Raw genomic sequence first — 18701 nt, 5'->3', positions numbered from 1 at the left:
ATAATTGACTAAATGTTGAACTCAAGTGAAGTTTACAATCATTATACATATTCGCAAATCTTGATAATCAAAGTAAGAGAATGGTTAACTTTTATGACCTTTATCCAAGTTTTATATTAAATGAACGAAAATGGTTTGTTCAACTATTGAACTCATTTTTACGGACTGTGGACATGAGCTATTTTAAAAATTTTTTTAATCTTAAATCTTCAATTTTTTTCACTTTAATTTGATAAAATTAAATTATTACTATAACAAATATATGATGTATGGTAAAAAGAAGGAAAAAAAAGTGGTAATATGTTCTAAAATATTACTCTAAAAAGCAGAGTCACGAAACATAAGAATAATAACTTTTAAATATGTATGCAATGATTGTTGACTATAAGTCTAAATACAACAATGATAATTTTATTTTTTAAAGTAAGACAAGAACAATAATGCACTAAATAGAAAAGAATTGGTTTATAATGAACTTAGATTGTGATTTTTCCGAAAAAATTCATATTCAATTTCAAAAATAATTCGACGTAGGAAGGTTTTGAGAAGAAGCCCTTCGACTTAGGTATTCAAATTAACATTAGATGAATATACAATAACAAGGAGAAAAAATTTTTTTTGCTGACATAACAAGATTTTCGAGAGTATACTGCCATTTCAAATTTGGCAGTTTCAGTTACTATTTAGAAATATATTAGTATACTTTTAAAATGATTCACTGCATTTGAATACGTTCATTCACTATGCAATTATATATTCCAGGCATTGAAGACAAAATTTCTGTAGGTCAGGACAAATTTTTTTTCTCTATTCTATTTTAAAAGCAATAAAAAGTTTCTGTTGCATACATAGGCATTTAAGAGTACGCCATACAACGGACAAAATTTTTCGTCTCAATTTCTCTTCATTGATAATCTTAAATTTAAAAGAAAGAGAAAATAAGTTCAGGCAAACCTAAAATGTCATAAATGTATGATTATTGCATTATTATAAAATTAGCAATGATGGAGAATTTGCAAGGAAAATTTTTCCCGTGGTATGGCGTCTTCTTAATATCCACTTACTTCATAAGCCATTTCCACAGCGCAGACGTCAAATAATACTTCCTTCATCAAATTTTCTTCCTTTATCTGAAAAAGATAGAATTTTGGAACTAATGGTATCGTATAAGCGACTTACTTCTAACGTTATAGTCATTTGAATTAATGTTTCCATCCCTAAATTGTTTAAAATAGATTCCTTTATATTTGAATCTGTAAAAAATTTTACTTATCTAGGATCAGAAATAAACTATCAGAATGACATCAATCCTGAAATCAAAAAAAGAATAATCGCAGCCAATCGCTGCTTCTATGGTTTAAGATCATTATTGAAATCTCACTTAATAAAAAGAAAGACTAAGATCTTACTTTATAAGGTATTAATCAAGTCAGTTTTGACTTATGCTTCAGAGACATGGACTTTAACAAAAAGGGAAGAGAAGTTGTTAGCAACCTTCGAAAGGAAGGTCCTACGAACCATCTTTGGCCCTATACTCGATAACGACAACTGGAGGAAAAGATATAGTTTTGAAATATATCGAATCTTTGATGGCGATGATATCATTTAATCTATTAAATTAAGTAGAATGAGATGAGAATGAGCCCAGAACGAACAGCATTAAGAGTCTCTAATGCAACCCCCTCCAATAAAAGGCCAAGAGGAAGGCCCAAAAAGAGATGGAAGGATTGTGTGGATGAGGATTTTGCCATCCTAAAAGTAAAGAACTGGAAAACAATTGCTGGGAGAAGGGCAGAATGGGAAAAGCTTCTGAGGAAGGCCCAGGCTCACAAAGGGCTGTCGTGCCAATGCTGATGATGATGATGAATCAATGTTTATTACTAGGTAAAATACGAATATTTCCTTTAAATAAAGGAATCGATCGCTATGCAGGTTGGCGTGTTCAGACTAACACAATGTTGGTAAAACAGTGAAAACTGTCTGAGTGTTTTCGTCCCGCAGTGGACTGATCTTAAAGACACGGTTCCCAGCAGAACATCGAAGTCAAGCATCACTGACTGAGGTCAGGTGGGTGAAAACATTGATAGGGACCGAGGGTACGTGTTATCGGTCCTCGTTAAATTGTTCTACTGTAAAGTGCTCCACTTCGAGGACAGGTCATCGGGCTACTAAAGCAGGGGAGCTATCCCCTCTGCAAAGGATCAAAATTACAATGTCATGCCTACGGATCATCCTCAGGGATGTTTCCCAGATCATCACCAATCCTATATATCATTGTATCTATAGATTATTGTACAGCTCTAGTGCGACGTAAATAATGTACCTTCCTGACTGTTTTCTTTTTCTTGTTGTTGTGAATATTAAATTATTTAATTTTCTATTTAATTCAAATCTTATTTACATTTTGGAACATCCTTTATAATTTGCTATTTATCCAGTTATGCATTAATTAACATTTTTGATATTTCTTTTTTTTGAACCATGATATAGACTTTTTCCCTCGACCTATTGAATACCATTTATTGCCACCCTTTCTTTACATGCTTATTAAGGTTTCCCTTATTCCTTAAAACGAAAACATTTCGCGGATTTATTTTGCAAGATTTTCTCTAACTTTTATTGAGGAGAACTTCGATTTTGTGCCTTCATTCTCTCAAAATGATTAAATAAAATTAATTTGCTCTTTTTAAAATCCTGTGCCTGTTTGTACTGCTAGCACGAAGTACTAGCAGTACAAGTTTGCACTGCTAGCACCCTTAGAAGTCGACAGGCTTATAGTACTTGGAAAAAATGGGAGCATGATTAGTAAAATGCTCGTAACTTAACATACATAACAGGATGCGTAGCCAGATTTTTCATCAAAAAATAAGCACCTTTTAAGCATTTAAAAAAACATTTTGAATCACTTTCCAAAAAAAATTTCATAATTAGGATCTGTGCAGTAATAAAAATTATTTTTTTCAATCGTATATATTTTTCAATATATTTTTCTATCGTTTCAAGTTCTTAATTTATAAACAAAAAATCAATAAAATTCAAAAACTTTACATAATCCTTTTAAAATAACTAGTTTCTGGTAAATATTGCAGTGAGAATTGTGAAAATCATGCATTTTTTTTGTAAATGAGAACGACAATCGATACGGCAAAAAAAAAAAATATCTTTTTAAAAGATAGAAAATTAAGCAGTCTTTACAAATACCGAATATAAAATGCGCCTTAAAGAGCTATTAAAAAATGTAAATCAAAAACAAGCACCTTTAAGCACTTATTAAAAACGCTATGCACCCTGTATGAATGAAAAAAAAATAACAAAAGAGTGCTGAGACCAACATTTTGCTGAATATGGAGCGGTTGAGGGGGGGAGGGAGAGAAAAGGAAATTTTCCAATTCTCCGCAGCTGGGAGAGAAAATAAACGAAAAAATCGAAAATGTTAATTAATGTATAACTTGAAACCAAAAATAGATTAGGAGATAGGAAGTGATTATTAAAGCGTGCGAGAGAGCATTTAGTTTAGAATAATAAATAAGAAAGATTTGTTAAAGAAATAACAAAAATAAAAAGATTACTTTAAACTTTTTATGTTATATATATATTTATGTAAAGAGTACTATAAAGAACCAGTGTTGCCACATTGGGCAACAAGTAGCTTATTGGGCTACTTTAACAAGTCTACTACTGAAAATCAAATTGGGCTACCCGCTACTTCTTGGGCTACTCATTATTTAACGAACGCTACAAGATTTAAAAATGCACTACAGCGATATGTATGTTTTAAATCGTAGATTCGTGAAATTGCAAAGATATGTGTGGTAAAATGCAAGGGGAGTATGATGGAGAAAAAAAAATCTTTAGCTCCAACCATTAGTAACCGTTTATCTTCTGGAAAAATAAATTACGTGACCTTTAATCTGATTTCTAACGAAATATTTAATTTGTCGAAATTTTTAACTCCATGTAATTAACTCAATGTATTTGACTCAATGTATTGTTAAATTTTTTTTTTAAAATTTAGTATATATATATATATATATAACGTTTTTTTTTTTCGGGGAGGGGCTACAAAATGTTCGAATCCGTTGCTTTTCAATCTTGAGTTCTGGCTACACTGTAAAGAACCATTTTTGGTGGAAAATTGTTCTTGAACAAATAACATGTAAAATCACAATAGAATAGTTTAAAATTTTCAATTGTAATTATAAAACTTAATACTAAGCATTCAATTAAAAGAATGGTAAAATTATGTTGTTTTTTTTAATGTTGAATTAAGGTGAATGGTTTTAATGGTTTGCTGAATTAATAGGTTCAATTTACTTCTCAGGTTAAAAAAAACGATAATTCGTTTCATTAACTTCGTTTTTCTAAGTTGGAAATGAGCATGTGTTGCCATTAGAGTTTGATTGGGTGATAAATTGGTTTTCTTTAGTCAAAAATAACATCTGTGGTAATTAGTTTTAATTTGATTTCATTCCAATGACGGAGTTTATATTGATATATTATAAGGTTATATATCACATTATAAAAGTGCACAAAAAAAGCAGACCAGTCTGAATAACTTTTGATCTAATGAATAGATCTTCATGTTCTAGGGCCCATCATAATGGCTCAAGGGAGTGACTCAAATATGCTAATTAATAAGTGCAAACGATATTTTAATTTGCGAAATCAGACTCAAAAACGTAATATTTCTGAATAAATATATACCTTTTTTTCGACGGATTCAGATTTTTGGCCCCCGAAATATAGTGTAGCCGCAATCCGGAATCCTAATTCCGGATTGCGCAATTAGGAGCAATCTGCAAAATATGGTCTTAATATTTTAGTCGGGAGAACGCTCCAAAGTTTGGACCCCTTCATGTTAATTTTCTTTTACAGCGTATTCCGTTATATCTCGAGAAATAGTTAAACAAAGTGAAAATTTTTGCACGCAATTGTAAAATTCGTTTATCCAAATATAATTCCAAGCAAAAAATATTCTTTATTAAATATTTATTATTGAAGTGAAACTTCTAATGCGCCTTCCAACAAGGTTGCGTTAAACGTTTAACCCTAGCATGGCAACGAGCTGCCTGTGATCCTTGCAGGAGATTTTAATGTGAATTTCTCGTTACCTGAAGCTGAAACATTATTAACCTTCCTTAAAGACAAATTTGGATTGGAAATGATAAATGGTAGGAATGATCCAACAACCAAAAGGGTAACTACCATTGATGCAGTTTTTGCAAGAAATATTGAAAAAATAGAACTCAAACATTTCGTATCCTATTTTAGTTATCATAATCCCATTGTAAATGTTATAGATTTGGATATTTCTCCACTCGAAAATGATAATTAAAAGATGCGATCAATTGTGAATTGTAAGCAATGTTAATAAAGTTTGTCTTAAAGAAACAATCTGATTTCACTAAAAATCAATTTCTATCCCTTCCTATTTTCATTTCCACATTACGAAGTTTCACTTCTTCCGCGCGGAGGGATTCCACGCACTCTGTTTTTTATTTTATAATCGTCGAAAAAATTTTGTATTGTGAGGTATACAATTTATTTTTGCTTCATTTTAAAGAATATAATTTTCCATGGTAAAATGCAAAAGTTTAGCAAAATCGGTCGGGAAATAGAATTTTAAATATCTCACTTTTTTTAAATTCAATTTCTCAAGAACTTTTCGACAAATTTTGTATTTAGCCATGTAAGATTATATTCTTTAAAATTATGCAAAACAATTGTATACCTAACAATTCAAAAATTTTTCTACCATTATTAAATACAATAATAAAAAATAATTAATAATTAATAAAGGTAATTTTAGGCATGAAATTATCTTTTAATAAACGGATTCTGTTATGGTGTACAAAAACTTTTCAATTCACCTAAAACGTTCTCGAGATGTAACGATATACTTAAAAAGTAAAATTAACATTAAGGGGTCCAAACTTAGGAGCGCTCTCCTGATCAAACTATTTTCCAGATTGCGGCTACCCCCTAAGTTAAGGGGTTGAGAAATCTGCATTTGTCGGAGAAAAAAAAGGTATGTCGAGAAAGTACGTTTTTGTATCCAATTTCGAAAATTAAATATATTTTAAGATTGCATATTTTTTAATATATTTTTACCATTAAGATTGAGTCTTAGAACGTGAAGATCCGAAGCGTGAAGAACGATAAGTTATCCAGGATGGTCTTTTTAGTTTTTTTTTCTTCTTTTGCGCACTGTACATAAATTGGTGGCTGGTACAATTTCATGAATGACATGGAGAAGTTGATTTATTACCTGAACTGATCCAAAGTTTGTATCTAAATTTTGAATGTATGGAATCGTGGATGAGCAGATGTCAGTCTTTTTCTCTAAGCATCCTGTAAGGATTTAATATATAGCAAAGATAGCAATTAATATAGCAATAGCAATTAATATATAGCAATATATAGCATTAACATAGCCAGTATCGGTAATTTTTTACAGGATGTTCCTTAAAACATCCTGTAAAGTAGAATTATATTAATTGCAAACATTTTTAATATTTTCTGCAGAGATTTTTGTCACATTAAATAAAGGCAATGCATCTCTTTTCGCAATGATATATAAGTTACGGTTTACTGCAATTAATCAGTTAGCATCAATAATCGCTGGCTATTATTACTTAAATAATTAAGTAATCATCTTTTCACCATTTTCAGGTTAATATTAATAATTACTAATGAAGTTTGCATCAGTGCAATTAATTCTCTTCAACGCATTTGAAATGGAGACTTAATACGCATGAGTATCGAAAATTTTCCTCCTTAAAGATAATGGCGAAATATACAAAAATTAAAGTTAACAATAAGGGGGATCTCCACGAAGAGAAATTTCTCTTAATTCTTGATCCAGGAGTTCCCTTGTCTTCTGGATTGGATTAAAATTTACAAGGCTACGGAGTTGAACACTTGTAGTTGTAAACCCGCAAAATTCTTCATCGAAGGTTATAAAATAGAATAAGTATGTATTTATTCAAAGAAAGTGCGTTTTTTGTCTTATTTCGTAACTTAGTTAATAATTAGTACTAATTAATTAGCATGTTCGAAGTCACCCCCTGGAACCATTAGGATTGACACTTAGGACGTGAAAATCCGATCATTAGAATGAAAGTTATTCAGGGTGATATATTTCTTGCACACTGTACAAAGCGCAAAAAAGAGGAAACAAAAGAGGAAAGAAAAAAAACTACTCTGAATAACTTTTGATCTAATGATTAGATCATCACGTACAAGGACTCAGTCTTAATAGTTAGAGGGGGTGACCTCAAATAGGCTATTTAACTAATGCTAATTTTTTATTTTTCAGCATTTACCTAAAAAAGAAGAGAAAAAAAAATCATCCCGAGCTTCTTATGCATGCAAACATGATATATTCATTTAAGCTCTCTGGTTAAAAGAAAGTTCGCAATACTAGATATCAGTCAGTTTAAAACTCAATTGAATTTAATGACAAATGCTTCTTATTTAATTCCATTTATACGCTAAAATGTACTTGCGCACGAAAAAAATTAAATACACATTATGTAAGTGCGAAAAAGAACTCACTTTCAACAAACAATTCCTTGTAAAGTTCTCTGGATAGTATTGTTCCGAGGGAACCGTAGCTGAACCATCTAGTCATAAATTAATAAAGCAATAAATTAATTAATAAAGTAATAAATTAATTGATTATATATATACACTGTTGTAAGAAATTAAGAGAATTTGCAGATCTGGTCGATTATCTCTATAACTACTGAACCGATTTTAATGAAATATGATCTGTACATAATGCAAACCATTCAACAATTGTAATGAACACGCATGATCGTGCGTAACACTCGTTGGAGTCGTAAGGTATGAAACAACGATTGCAGAAAAAACAAACAAAAAAATGGGTAAATAGGGATATTTTCCCAGGCCTTGCAGTGTAATTTCATACTTGAAATAAGGCAGTTTATCATTTCTTGTGGCAATTGTCCTGCGGCAATTTCATACCTTACGACTCCAACGAGTGTTACGCACGATCATGCGTGTTCATTACAATTGTTGAATGGTTTGCATTATGTACAGATCATATTTCATTAAAATCGGTTAAGTTGTTCTAGAGATAATCGACCAGATCTGCTGATTCTCTAATTTCTTACTCCAGTGTATATTGGAACAATTTAGTAAGTCTCGAAATGACTAATAATAGTTCTAATCAAAAAACTGATTATTCGTCTCATTTTCCGTGGGCGAGTCTAAACATTTGTAATAAGCAGGATGTGACTTAAAATAAATACTATTTAAATTAGAAGTTGGAAACCAAAAATAAGCCAAAATGAAATTTTAAAGTTAAATATGTTAGCAAAAACAGCACATCAGCGTGCTGCTTTTGCTAATATACTTATCTCTCAAACCACTGACCAGGTGAGCAATTCAAAACCATTTTGATGTACACTGTCTGTGCCAAGAGCATGCGGACACCCACTGGTATGAAGAACTTAGAGCGTCCTGAGACACCTATTAATAATGTTGTCGGTCCCCTTTTATGCATCGATGACAACCTGCACAAGTCTGGGTAGACTTTCCACCATAAGAATTGACTTCCATCACAGCTAAAGTGAGTGCTTACCTGGCTACCTAATCTGCACTCCAAAGGTGTTCTATAAGATCTGGAGAAGACCTTGTCCAGTTTTTGAACACCCATTTCGTCAAACCACATCTTTGCAAACCTCGATGTGAGAATGGAGCAGTTATAAGAAAAATGGGCCGAAATATTCTCACGCAACAACTATACCTTGGCTCTAGTTGGGCTCAAAATTGGCTCAATATTTGTCCTATATGAACATGCTCCAAAGGGACCAATATTAGGATGTCTAGAATTTTTAACATGGGTCCTATGCAGTGTCAATATCTGCCTATATAGGGCCAATATAGGGCTTATATTGGCTGAATAAGGATTATAAATTGTCGGGAGATTTTAATAATTTCATATAGGGCTGATATTGATGGTTTCAAGATGGCAGTAAAATATCGGGTGAATTGGACCCGATATAGGGCTCATATCGGAAATATAGGGCTCATATCGGAAAATATCGGCCCTTTGAACCCTTTTTGAGCTAAGATTCGTGAATATCGGTCCAATAAGAGCCCAAGTTATTTTACTGCTAGGGCTGCCATAGAGTTGGGACACTGCAGTATTCTCCAGAATGTCCACATACATCTCAGAGTGCATGTTTCCAATCACAGGAGCTGACGGACGTAAATCAAACCACGAGAAACACCCCCACACCATTATGTTTCCACCACCCTAACAACTGGTATATTTTTGGCTAGATAGTGTATATTTGGTTTCATCTTGACCACTACAAAAAGAATTTATCGTCATATTATCTTCAGCGAAAATTCTGATTCAACTTTCAACTGGAGTTCTGTGCCTGATGACAATTGTTTCTAGAATGTTACAAGTAATATTTTTCAACATTTCATCATCTAATAGAATTTATTGTCAGTCGAAATTTCTACTATTTCTAGATTTCTGTTTAGTTCCATGTCTGATGGCACTGCAATTTTTGACTGTTTTCTAAATTGTGTGAGCTGCCCCCCTTCCCATTTATCGTTATTTGGAATTTTGACGACTTTTCCTTTAAAAAATAATATGCCAATTACTCAAACTAGTAATTTGCATGTTAATGCATGCAAATTACTAAAACTAATTACGAAATCCCTTTACTAATGCAATAACTAATTAATAAATGCAATAACTAACTACTAAAAGCAAAAAATTGTTACATTCAAACTACTAAAACTTACTTGAATGTGCTTGCAATAATTTGCATGTAAATGAAAATTACTAAAACTAATAAAAAAAATTAGTCCATTCAAAACCTACGTTTTTCATCCCATTATAGAGAAAATTATTCTGTTTTTTATCAGATTAAAAAACCAGAATGATAGCGCATCATTTTCCTAATAAACTTCCATCAGCACCCAAAACCCGACTCTACGACTTTCGAAAAGAAATGGGCGCTAAGATTTCCGTTTTTGGTCTGATAAAAAACAGAACTATTATCTTTCTTTTTAATCCCATTTGAAGTTTTAATTTAATTGTATTATTTGCATTCGCAGACTTGTTGGTGGAAAGATAAAATGTGTGACTTATACATACTTTGACACTTCAGTGAAATGAATCCCTTCAGTTGTGAGGAGTGTAAGCAGCAAGTTCCTGTACAAAAGAAGAAAAATATTTTGTTTTATTTTATTATTTATGTTTATTGTAATTTGACCAACATTATAGGACATACTTCGCAGTGGACCACATAAGTCAAACATCACTGGCTGCCACCAGTAAGCTGATGGATAAACATTTTGCATGATAAACGGTTTTACCGAAAAGTATTCGAATTCGTGCGCAGCAGATCGTTGGGCAAAAAGCGGGTCTACCTTCTGCAGAGGATCATAATTGTGACAACATGCCATCGTATCATCTTCAGAGATGTTGCCCACACAGTCGCAAATGGACCATTATAGGGGATAGAACGCTTGTCAGTGAACCGGGTTCAAATCCCTGGGATGTCTGGTCGATACGAATTCCTCATTCGATTTGCACAGAGCTGACGTAAAACATCCTCAGTGGTAGATGGATCATGGGTTAGAGTCCCCTAGCCATCGGACTAACCATTTGAGGTTTTCGTGCTTTTCCTCTTTATGTGACGTAAATACGGGTCTCCTCTCCATGAGACGTAAATACTTAATACAGGAGTTCCCTTGTCTTCTGGATTGGGCTCAAAATTACAAGACTACGAAGTTGAACATTGGTAGCTTTAAACTGAAAATTTGACCAGCTGTTCAACGACGGTTATAAAATAAAATAGAATAGACCATTGCGCAGTTTTCATACGACGTAAATAAAAAAAAAGTACCACTACTACTTGTTTTAATTCATTTTATCTTTTGATAGTTTTAAAGTTACGACAATCATCCTTAAGGCTAATTAGAAAAACTCACTCAATCAAATTGAATTTGCTTAGGCTTATTGACAATAAAGCTTTAATTAAGGCTATTTATATAGTAGGCTTTAAAATCCTTAGTTTATCGTAAACTTCCTGAAATAAAATCAAGCACATTGAGCAATAAATGGTATGTTTTCTAATTAGCCTAAACATTAAGTGAGGGAAAGTGTCAGGTTGGTAAGAAAGTACTATTTAGCCTAAGAAAAGGATGGCTGTTGTTTGCGAAAAATCTGAAGAGTTGGGTACTGGCACTGGGAAACAATCTTTCCTCTTTCTGCTGCACGAGATTTTTTAACAAATATTATGTACTTTTGAAACTCTGGTTTCAAGTATGTAATCAACTTCACTCTTACACGTTGCAGTTTATTGAAGTTATACTTCTTATGCGACTTCCAACAAGGTTGCGTTAAACGTTTAACGCTACATTTTTATTGGCCGGGAAATCACGTGGTAGGATCCAGTTTTCCCTCATTCATTTCCATATTGTTTTGGTTCTCACTAGCATAAAAATAATAAAAGTCATAAAAGTATTGTTTTTCTATAAATACTTTTTTAGTTTGTTTTGATACACATATAATTTTTATAGGGTAGTATTTTTTATTTTCAAATTTAGTGGATAACAATTGTAAAAAATGAGTGAAAACAATCCCACGGACAATGCGACGGATTTAACGTTATGTCAAGGTACGTCTCTTGTGAATATCAATTGATTGTTTCTCTTCTGAAATTACATTATGACGCATTCACATACATTATTAATACAAATACATTTTCCAGGGCGAGACGATGAGGCAACCACAAGCACTTCCACTGGTTCAAAAGTCCACGAGGGAAAAGTGCACAATATTACCGTTATTACAGAGCAAGGAAGCAAGCGGAGCAGGAAAAAGAATCGTTGAATAGAACTAGTGATCCTTCTACGACTGCTGATTCTTCTACAATTAACGTCGCAGGTTGCGAAGTTTAACTTCTTCCGCGCGGAGGGACTCCACGCACTATTTTTTTTTTTTGTAATTTACAGACGTGCAATTTTCAGTACTTCTACTGAATTCGGCATTTTTAATTCTGATTGAGTTGAGGATGTTGACTTTCACCGGTGAAGGTTGTCAATCATATAGTTGCTTTGGTAAATGTCCAAAATATATACTAGATATAGTTTAGTGCCTCTGTCCGGTATGCCCTACATCTATGTTTTTAAGGTTCAGTGCCACTACCCGATATACATTTGACCGGTATACCCTTTGTGGTGACCTGCCTACTACAACAACACGCTCGGGACGTCGAGTGCGCTTCAATCCGAAATATTTGTAAGAAAAGAATCGTTAGCACTGGAGGGGGAGTACTGTGGTGACCTGCCTACTACAACTCAACGCTGCCAGTCTCGTATCCCATAGCAACGAGGAACACAAAATAAAGAATATACTAATGTTATCTTTCTGCTGCTTGATATTTCTCCTGTTTTTTAATATGTACGTTATTGTTATTATTCGAAGCTGTTAATATATTATATTTTATAATAAGAAGCGAGTCTACTTATTTCTCACAAAAGTATTCCTCCACACCCTTCACTATACTAATTATTTTTAAGGTTCAGTGCCACTGTCATGTAATCGGTACTCCAAACACTGATGTTTCTCCTAATCTATCCTCAGCAAATATTAAAATGTCGAATAAGTATAATAATATCGACGACTAAATTAATATCAAATCGGATATAACAAACAAATCGGATATTCACCAAAGTGAAAATGTGATTGTTGACATTCACCAGTGAAAGTCAACATTCTCTTGATTTCGTTCATTCACGGGTAACATCTCTGCTAAGTGTCTCCACTTTCCTAGTGCAAACCTATGCATTCTTTAGAAATTTAGAAAAGAAAAAAGCGAAATATTACCTGGATACAGTGTCTTCGTCTTCCTCAGAGAATGGATTTCTCAACTTCTGGAGTTCCTTCACAATGGACTGTCGTCTCAGTTCAATTATGACAGAAGTGTAGTTGTTTAAGTGGACCTTCATTGAAATTAAGTTTGTTAGGAAATTCGGTTATTCAAATTAGGTTTATATTAGTTTTAATTGGAGGGGAAAAATCAACTATGTGGTATTATGAATAGAGCAAGCATTTTGATTCCCTAAAACATCTTTCATTATAGGGAAAAATGTCCATAAAAATGGAAAAGAATTTTCTTATAAGTAAAAATTATTTCAATCGCAAATCTCTTTTCTTTGTTTCAAATTTTTATTTTAACTATATTTAATTTTAATAGTTAGAGGACTTCGCTTACTAAACTCTGTGGTTGCTTCATCATTTTTTTTTCATCTTAAAAGTTAAAATTTTTTTTAAATAAGATATGTATGTCAACGTGTATGATCGAAATCAAGAAAATGTTGACTTTCACCGGTGAATGTCAACAATGACATAGTCGCTTTGGTGAATGTCCGAAATACTTGTTATATCCAATTTGATATTAATTTATGCGTTGATATTATTAAACATTTTATATTTTTTATTTCATAACCGTCGTTGAACATCCGACCAGATTTATGTTTTACGACTACTAATGTTCAACTGCGTAGCCATGAAATTTTGAACCCAATCCAGAAGACAAGGAAACTCCTGGATCAGTACTCCAAGAGGTATGATTTGTTATAGGAAGACTTTGTGACTTGACAGATTTAACCTGCATCAGTCACCATTTGCTAAATGGAGCGACTTCAGCCGGTGGGGATCGAACCCGCGACCTCTTGGACTTGGGCCCAGTGCCCTACCAACCAGTTTCGTTATATTAATATCTACTGAGGATAAATTAGGAGAAACATCACTGTTCGGAGTACTGGTTAAATGCATACTGGACATTAGCACTTCACATTTAAAAAAAAACAATGCTGTAGGGCATACCGGGCAAATGTATACCTGGCACTGAATCTTAAAAAAAACATCAGTGTAGGGTATATCGGATAGTGGTACTTAACAAGACCTAGTATAGATTCCGAACAATTACCAGAGCCACTATGTGATTGTCAATATTCACAGGTGAAAGTCAACAACCACCAATTTCTGTCATTCACAGTAACATATATGTCTAAAAAATATATAATTCTTATAATTCTATATAAGTACGTTTTGTAATTGTGTCAATCGTAACGAAAAAAATGGACACCTAAATTTGAAAAACAATCAAGCGCATACCTGCCAGCTTTTGCAGTTTCTTAAAATAATTTTCCGAGCTGGTATTAAAGTGTAAATTTGATTATCAATTACAGATAAATTTATTTTCTTGTTTTGCCAGACCTTAATCCTGCAGACAAAACAATTTCATGCACTTATTTATAGATAATTTAATCATCTGTAGTGATAGTTAAAATCATTTTCATTTAAAATTATAAATCCAAACAATGAAATATAAACTATGATTTTAAACATAGAAATAAAATTTATCTGAAAATCTGGAAGAATAGTACTGCGTAACTTTATATAAAGATAAAAAAAAAAAAACTTTGTATAACTTTATATAAAGAAGGAAAAGAAAACACCAAATCAAACTCGAGCTTATAAAATTAAGATCTCAAGAGAGATAAATTTTTTTTCTATTACGAATAATTAGTTTAATTTAAATTAAAAAAAGTCAAAAAAATTCTCGAAAATGCACCTGAAATTACAATAAGTTTCAAAAAATTTAGAACTTCGAAAGAAAGAAAAACTCGCTTTCAGTTCATAAAAAATGTCCCTTTCAGTACGGTAAATTTCAACTTTGCATTTCTGTGGCCTGCAGAGCGGTTCTCATGATATCTTTTACTACAAGTTTAACAAGTTTCAAATTTCATACTTTAAATAATTTTACAAAAATGCATGCTTTACGATTCCAAACTTAATGGACTAGATACGTAAAAAAATGTTTATTAAAAATTATTTTTTGAATGGATGTATGAATCTCTGGCTTAACGAATTTTATAACTATGCGAAAAAAATACTTCCAATCGTTTAAAAGTTCTTGAGATATACCACAATACGCAAAAGTAAAATTAATATAATGGGGTCCAAATTTTAGATCGCTCCCCATGCCAAAATATTCGGACTATGTTTGAGGACAAAGAAAACAAATTCCCAAAAAAAGTTATATTTATTCCAACAAAGTAAGTTTATTGTTTAATTAAAAAAAAACATTTACCAAATTAATTAGCATATTTAAGGTCATAGCTATGAACCATTAAGATTGAGTCCTCATTCGTGAAAATCCAATCATTAGATCAAAGGTAATTCAGGGTTATTTGTTAACTTTTTTTCGCGTATCGTATATGTCAGAAACTAAAGCCTCACTATAAATGATTCTTACCCATAAATTTCTTGTTTTATTTTATAGTGGATTTCTTGTACTTAATTACATTATTTTGAATCCAAACTAGTTAATATTTGAAAGGAATATATATGTTTCTGTGAATGACCGAAATTGGGTGTTGTTGACTTCTCATCGGTGCATGCTGACAATCACATAGTGGCTTTGGTAAATGTCCGAAATATATACTAGGTCTAGTTAGGTACCACTGTCCTGTACATATTTGTCCGGTATAACCTACAATGATGTTTTTTTAAGGTTCAGTGCCACTACCCAATCAACATTTGCCCGGTGCGCTTCGAACATTTTTTTTTAGGTCATATTTTCCGGTGATGTTTTTTTTAAGGTCAAGTGCCACTGCCCCGTATGCATTTAAGCAGCACTCCTGAAGCTGTTATTTCTCCTAATCTATTCTCAGTAGATATTGAAATATTGAATTAATATAATAATATCAACGAATACATTAATATCAAATCAGATATAACAAATAATTCGGATATACACCAAAGCGACTGTTGATATTCACCGGTGAAAGTCGACATTCTCTTGCGACTTTATTTTAATTAAAATACAAAATTATTCTTAATAAAAACTTAACGTATGGCTAATTTTTTTAACTCTACTAATGAATATTGATTGTAATGTTGTCAATAAATAGAGAGATACCCAAAATTATGACCACATAGGGGTCATTCTCACAAAAAGGTGATTTTTTAAGTCCCTTAGTAATAAATATTAGAAAATACAGAAGATTTCTAAATATTTTTCTTCATCATTTTGCGTTAAGTTCTAACTAACAAATCATATGCATTTCTGCTAAATGTATTTAATATTTCATTCTTATTTTTTAATAAACATGTCTTCAAAATCCCCTCCGTGGACGTCCCTACGTCTGTGACACAAAATAATTTTTAATGGCTGTTAAACAATTTAAATGTTATTTTAATGATTTTTGTAGTTTTACCTACTTAAATGTTTATAGTAACTTTTTATTTAATATTTTTTTTAAAAAAACTATTTTTATAAAATAAATGACTAGTAAACTTTGTCCATCAAAAATGAAATCTCCCTCCGTGGACAATTAATATAGTTGGTAAATATGCAATAAAGTGCAGCATATGCGAAATCCCTATAAGACAGCTGCTGGGAAAGGTAACCATTCCATTTTCTAATGTTAATTATCAGTTGTTTTGTTCTCTTTGGATTGTTGTGTTCAGCGGGAGTTTGGCAAAGTTCTCACCGTATACTCCGTGGACATTATAAAGAAGATAAGGGAAAATTATTTTATTTTTGATCGATGAATTTTAGATTGCAAAAATAGTATATTTAATAAAAAGAACCGCCCCATTTTTTTAACTTTAAAATAAAAAATCAGTAAAATTCAAGAACAAGTTTTTGTCTCCTCCGTGGACATAACAAGTCCACGGAGGAGAAGACACAGTCAATGGAAGAGACAATGTGTTAGATAACCATAATACAATTTTAATAATTAAAAAACTATTTTCTTTTAATTGATATTTTTTTAAATGGAACAAATGGGTTAATTTGTTTGTATTTTTAAAGAAATTCAATTAAGTTTAACTTTTTCTTATATGAGAAGTAAATAATGGCAATTTTTCTAAATAATTTCTGTGATGTTTAACATTTTTTTTCTCTTCAAATTTTAGGAAAAAAATGGTAAAACCAAAATGTAACAAAAGAGAGCAATCAAATGTTCAAATGCAAAAGAGAAGGGAACAGAAAAAACTTAGAATGTGACAAGCTAGACAGAAATTAAAAGAAAACCCTATATTGTTTGAAGAAAGTAAAAAAAAAAAAAAAAAAAAAAAAAAAGGAAAAGGAGCAAAAAACTTTAAAATCTGTATCAGAAAAAGATTTACCAGAAAAATCGTGATTAAATGTACCTACATTTCTAGAAATTGATAGAGCAAGCCGTTTGTGCCCAGGGAAAAAAGAAACAATAACAAGAAGAAAAGAGGAAAAACAAAAACTTTATTTGGATGACAGTATGTTTAACTTGCATAAAATGTTCATAAAAGAGTACCCTCAACACTCAACTTTCATGTGGAGTTTGAATTTTTATTTCAATAGTCTTTGCATTTTAATTTATTAATATTCAGTAAGAGTTACTTAAAAAATTGTACACCTAGGTTAACAATGGATGTTTCCTTTCATAGCAGCATTATTAATCGGAAGTAGCTCTATCTCTAATAATGAAATATTTTATTATTTACTTATTAATGTTAAACTCATATCAGTTGTACTTAATAATTAATGAATTAGTCTTCATTGACATTTTATATTTTATAACATAAAATGTCTTCTCCGTTGACTAGTACATCTTCTCCGTTGGCAAGGCAGAATTTAAAATATTTTAAATCTTGTAAAAAATAAAATAGAAAACTTAACCATTATTATAAGGACATATAACAAAAATAAAAAAAGGCATTTATGTAATTTTTATCACTTTTTTAATTACTTTAATTTAAGAAAATTTTTAGTCTATGTATACCTTTTCAGTGAGAATGACCCATAAATAGATAAATTCATAATTTCGGTAGGAAATTGCATCTGATACTTGTTAAAGTGCTTACTTGTGGCAGCGTGCGTTTTATTGCTCTGCTATCAAATGGTTCTTTGACGCGATCAAGGGACTTCTTTAATTCAGGCAGCTAAATGAAAAAGGATATGTTATTTAACTATTTATTTATATTTCTTTCGTGTAATTTCATGATTAAAAAGGCGTGTTCTTACTTGTTTGCTCGGTTTCTTCGTTGGAAAATGGCGCTGAATGGTTTTGTCTACATCTTCTGCCATTTGTTCTACCTGTTTTTGTACATATATACATGTACATTAATTATATGTCTACAAACTATTAAGATTTTATAATAATTTTATGCTGAAGGCAAGTATGGACTTGTTTCTTAAGAGTTATTAAAATAAATAAAGCCACAAAGGCACCAGACAATCACAATTAATTATAATAGGCCACAATAACAGTTTCAATGAATGCAATGAATATATATATATATATATATATATATATATATATATATATATATATATATATATATATATATATATATATATATATATACAGTCGAACCTCGCTTACTTGAACCTCGATTTCATGAAATTTTCGATATCTCGAAGAAAAAAAAATTTCCTTCAAATTTCCTATACACTCAATGTTAAAAAAACTTGATTTCACGAATTTTTTTTCCAATCTCTCGATAACTTGAATTTTTTTCTCCATAAATAGTGTAGATTTTTTTTCTCCTGAAAATAAAAAAATATAAACTTTAAAAAAAAAATGGACATAAAGATGTCAGTGGCATGGAATGATGTGTCTCTCTCTACGATAATGAATGGCTTCAAGAA

At 31.5% G+C, this 18701-nt stretch overlaps 1 protein-coding gene across 3 annotated transcripts in view; it reads right to left on the bottom strand.

The window, feature by feature from the left end:
* Positions 1–18701, bottom strand: part of LOC107443949 (neprilysin-1) — a 62546-nt gene that overhangs the window by 7567 nt on the left and 36278 nt on the right. For all 3 annotated transcript variants that reach the window (XM_087158691.1, XM_087158692.1, XM_087158690.1), the window contains 7 exons: positions 18075–18146; positions 17915–17992; positions 12884–12999; positions 10145–10201; positions 7558–7625; positions 6269–6351; positions 1065–1130 (listed from right to left, as the gene is read on the bottom strand). In XM_087158691.1, the coding sequence (XP_087014817.1) occupies positions 1065–1130; positions 6269–6351; positions 7558–7625; positions 10145–10201; positions 12884–12999; positions 17915–17992; positions 18075–18146 (540 nt within the window). The remainder of the gene's footprint in view (positions 1–1064; positions 1131–6268; positions 6352–7557; positions 7626–10144; positions 10202–12883; positions 13000–17914; positions 17993–18074; positions 18147–18701) is intronic.

This window comes from Parasteatoda tepidariorum, chromosome 3 (genome assembly GCF_982258835.1).
Source record: "Parasteatoda tepidariorum strain Cologne lab strain chromosome 3, Ptep-v5.0, whole genome shotgun sequence".
Classification (NCBI taxonomy): Eukaryota; Metazoa; Arthropoda; class Arachnida; order Araneae; family Theridiidae; genus Parasteatoda; species Parasteatoda tepidariorum.
The sequence above is the reverse complement of the archived record's forward strand: the minus strand, read 5'-3'. Positions and strand labels throughout refer to the sequence as shown.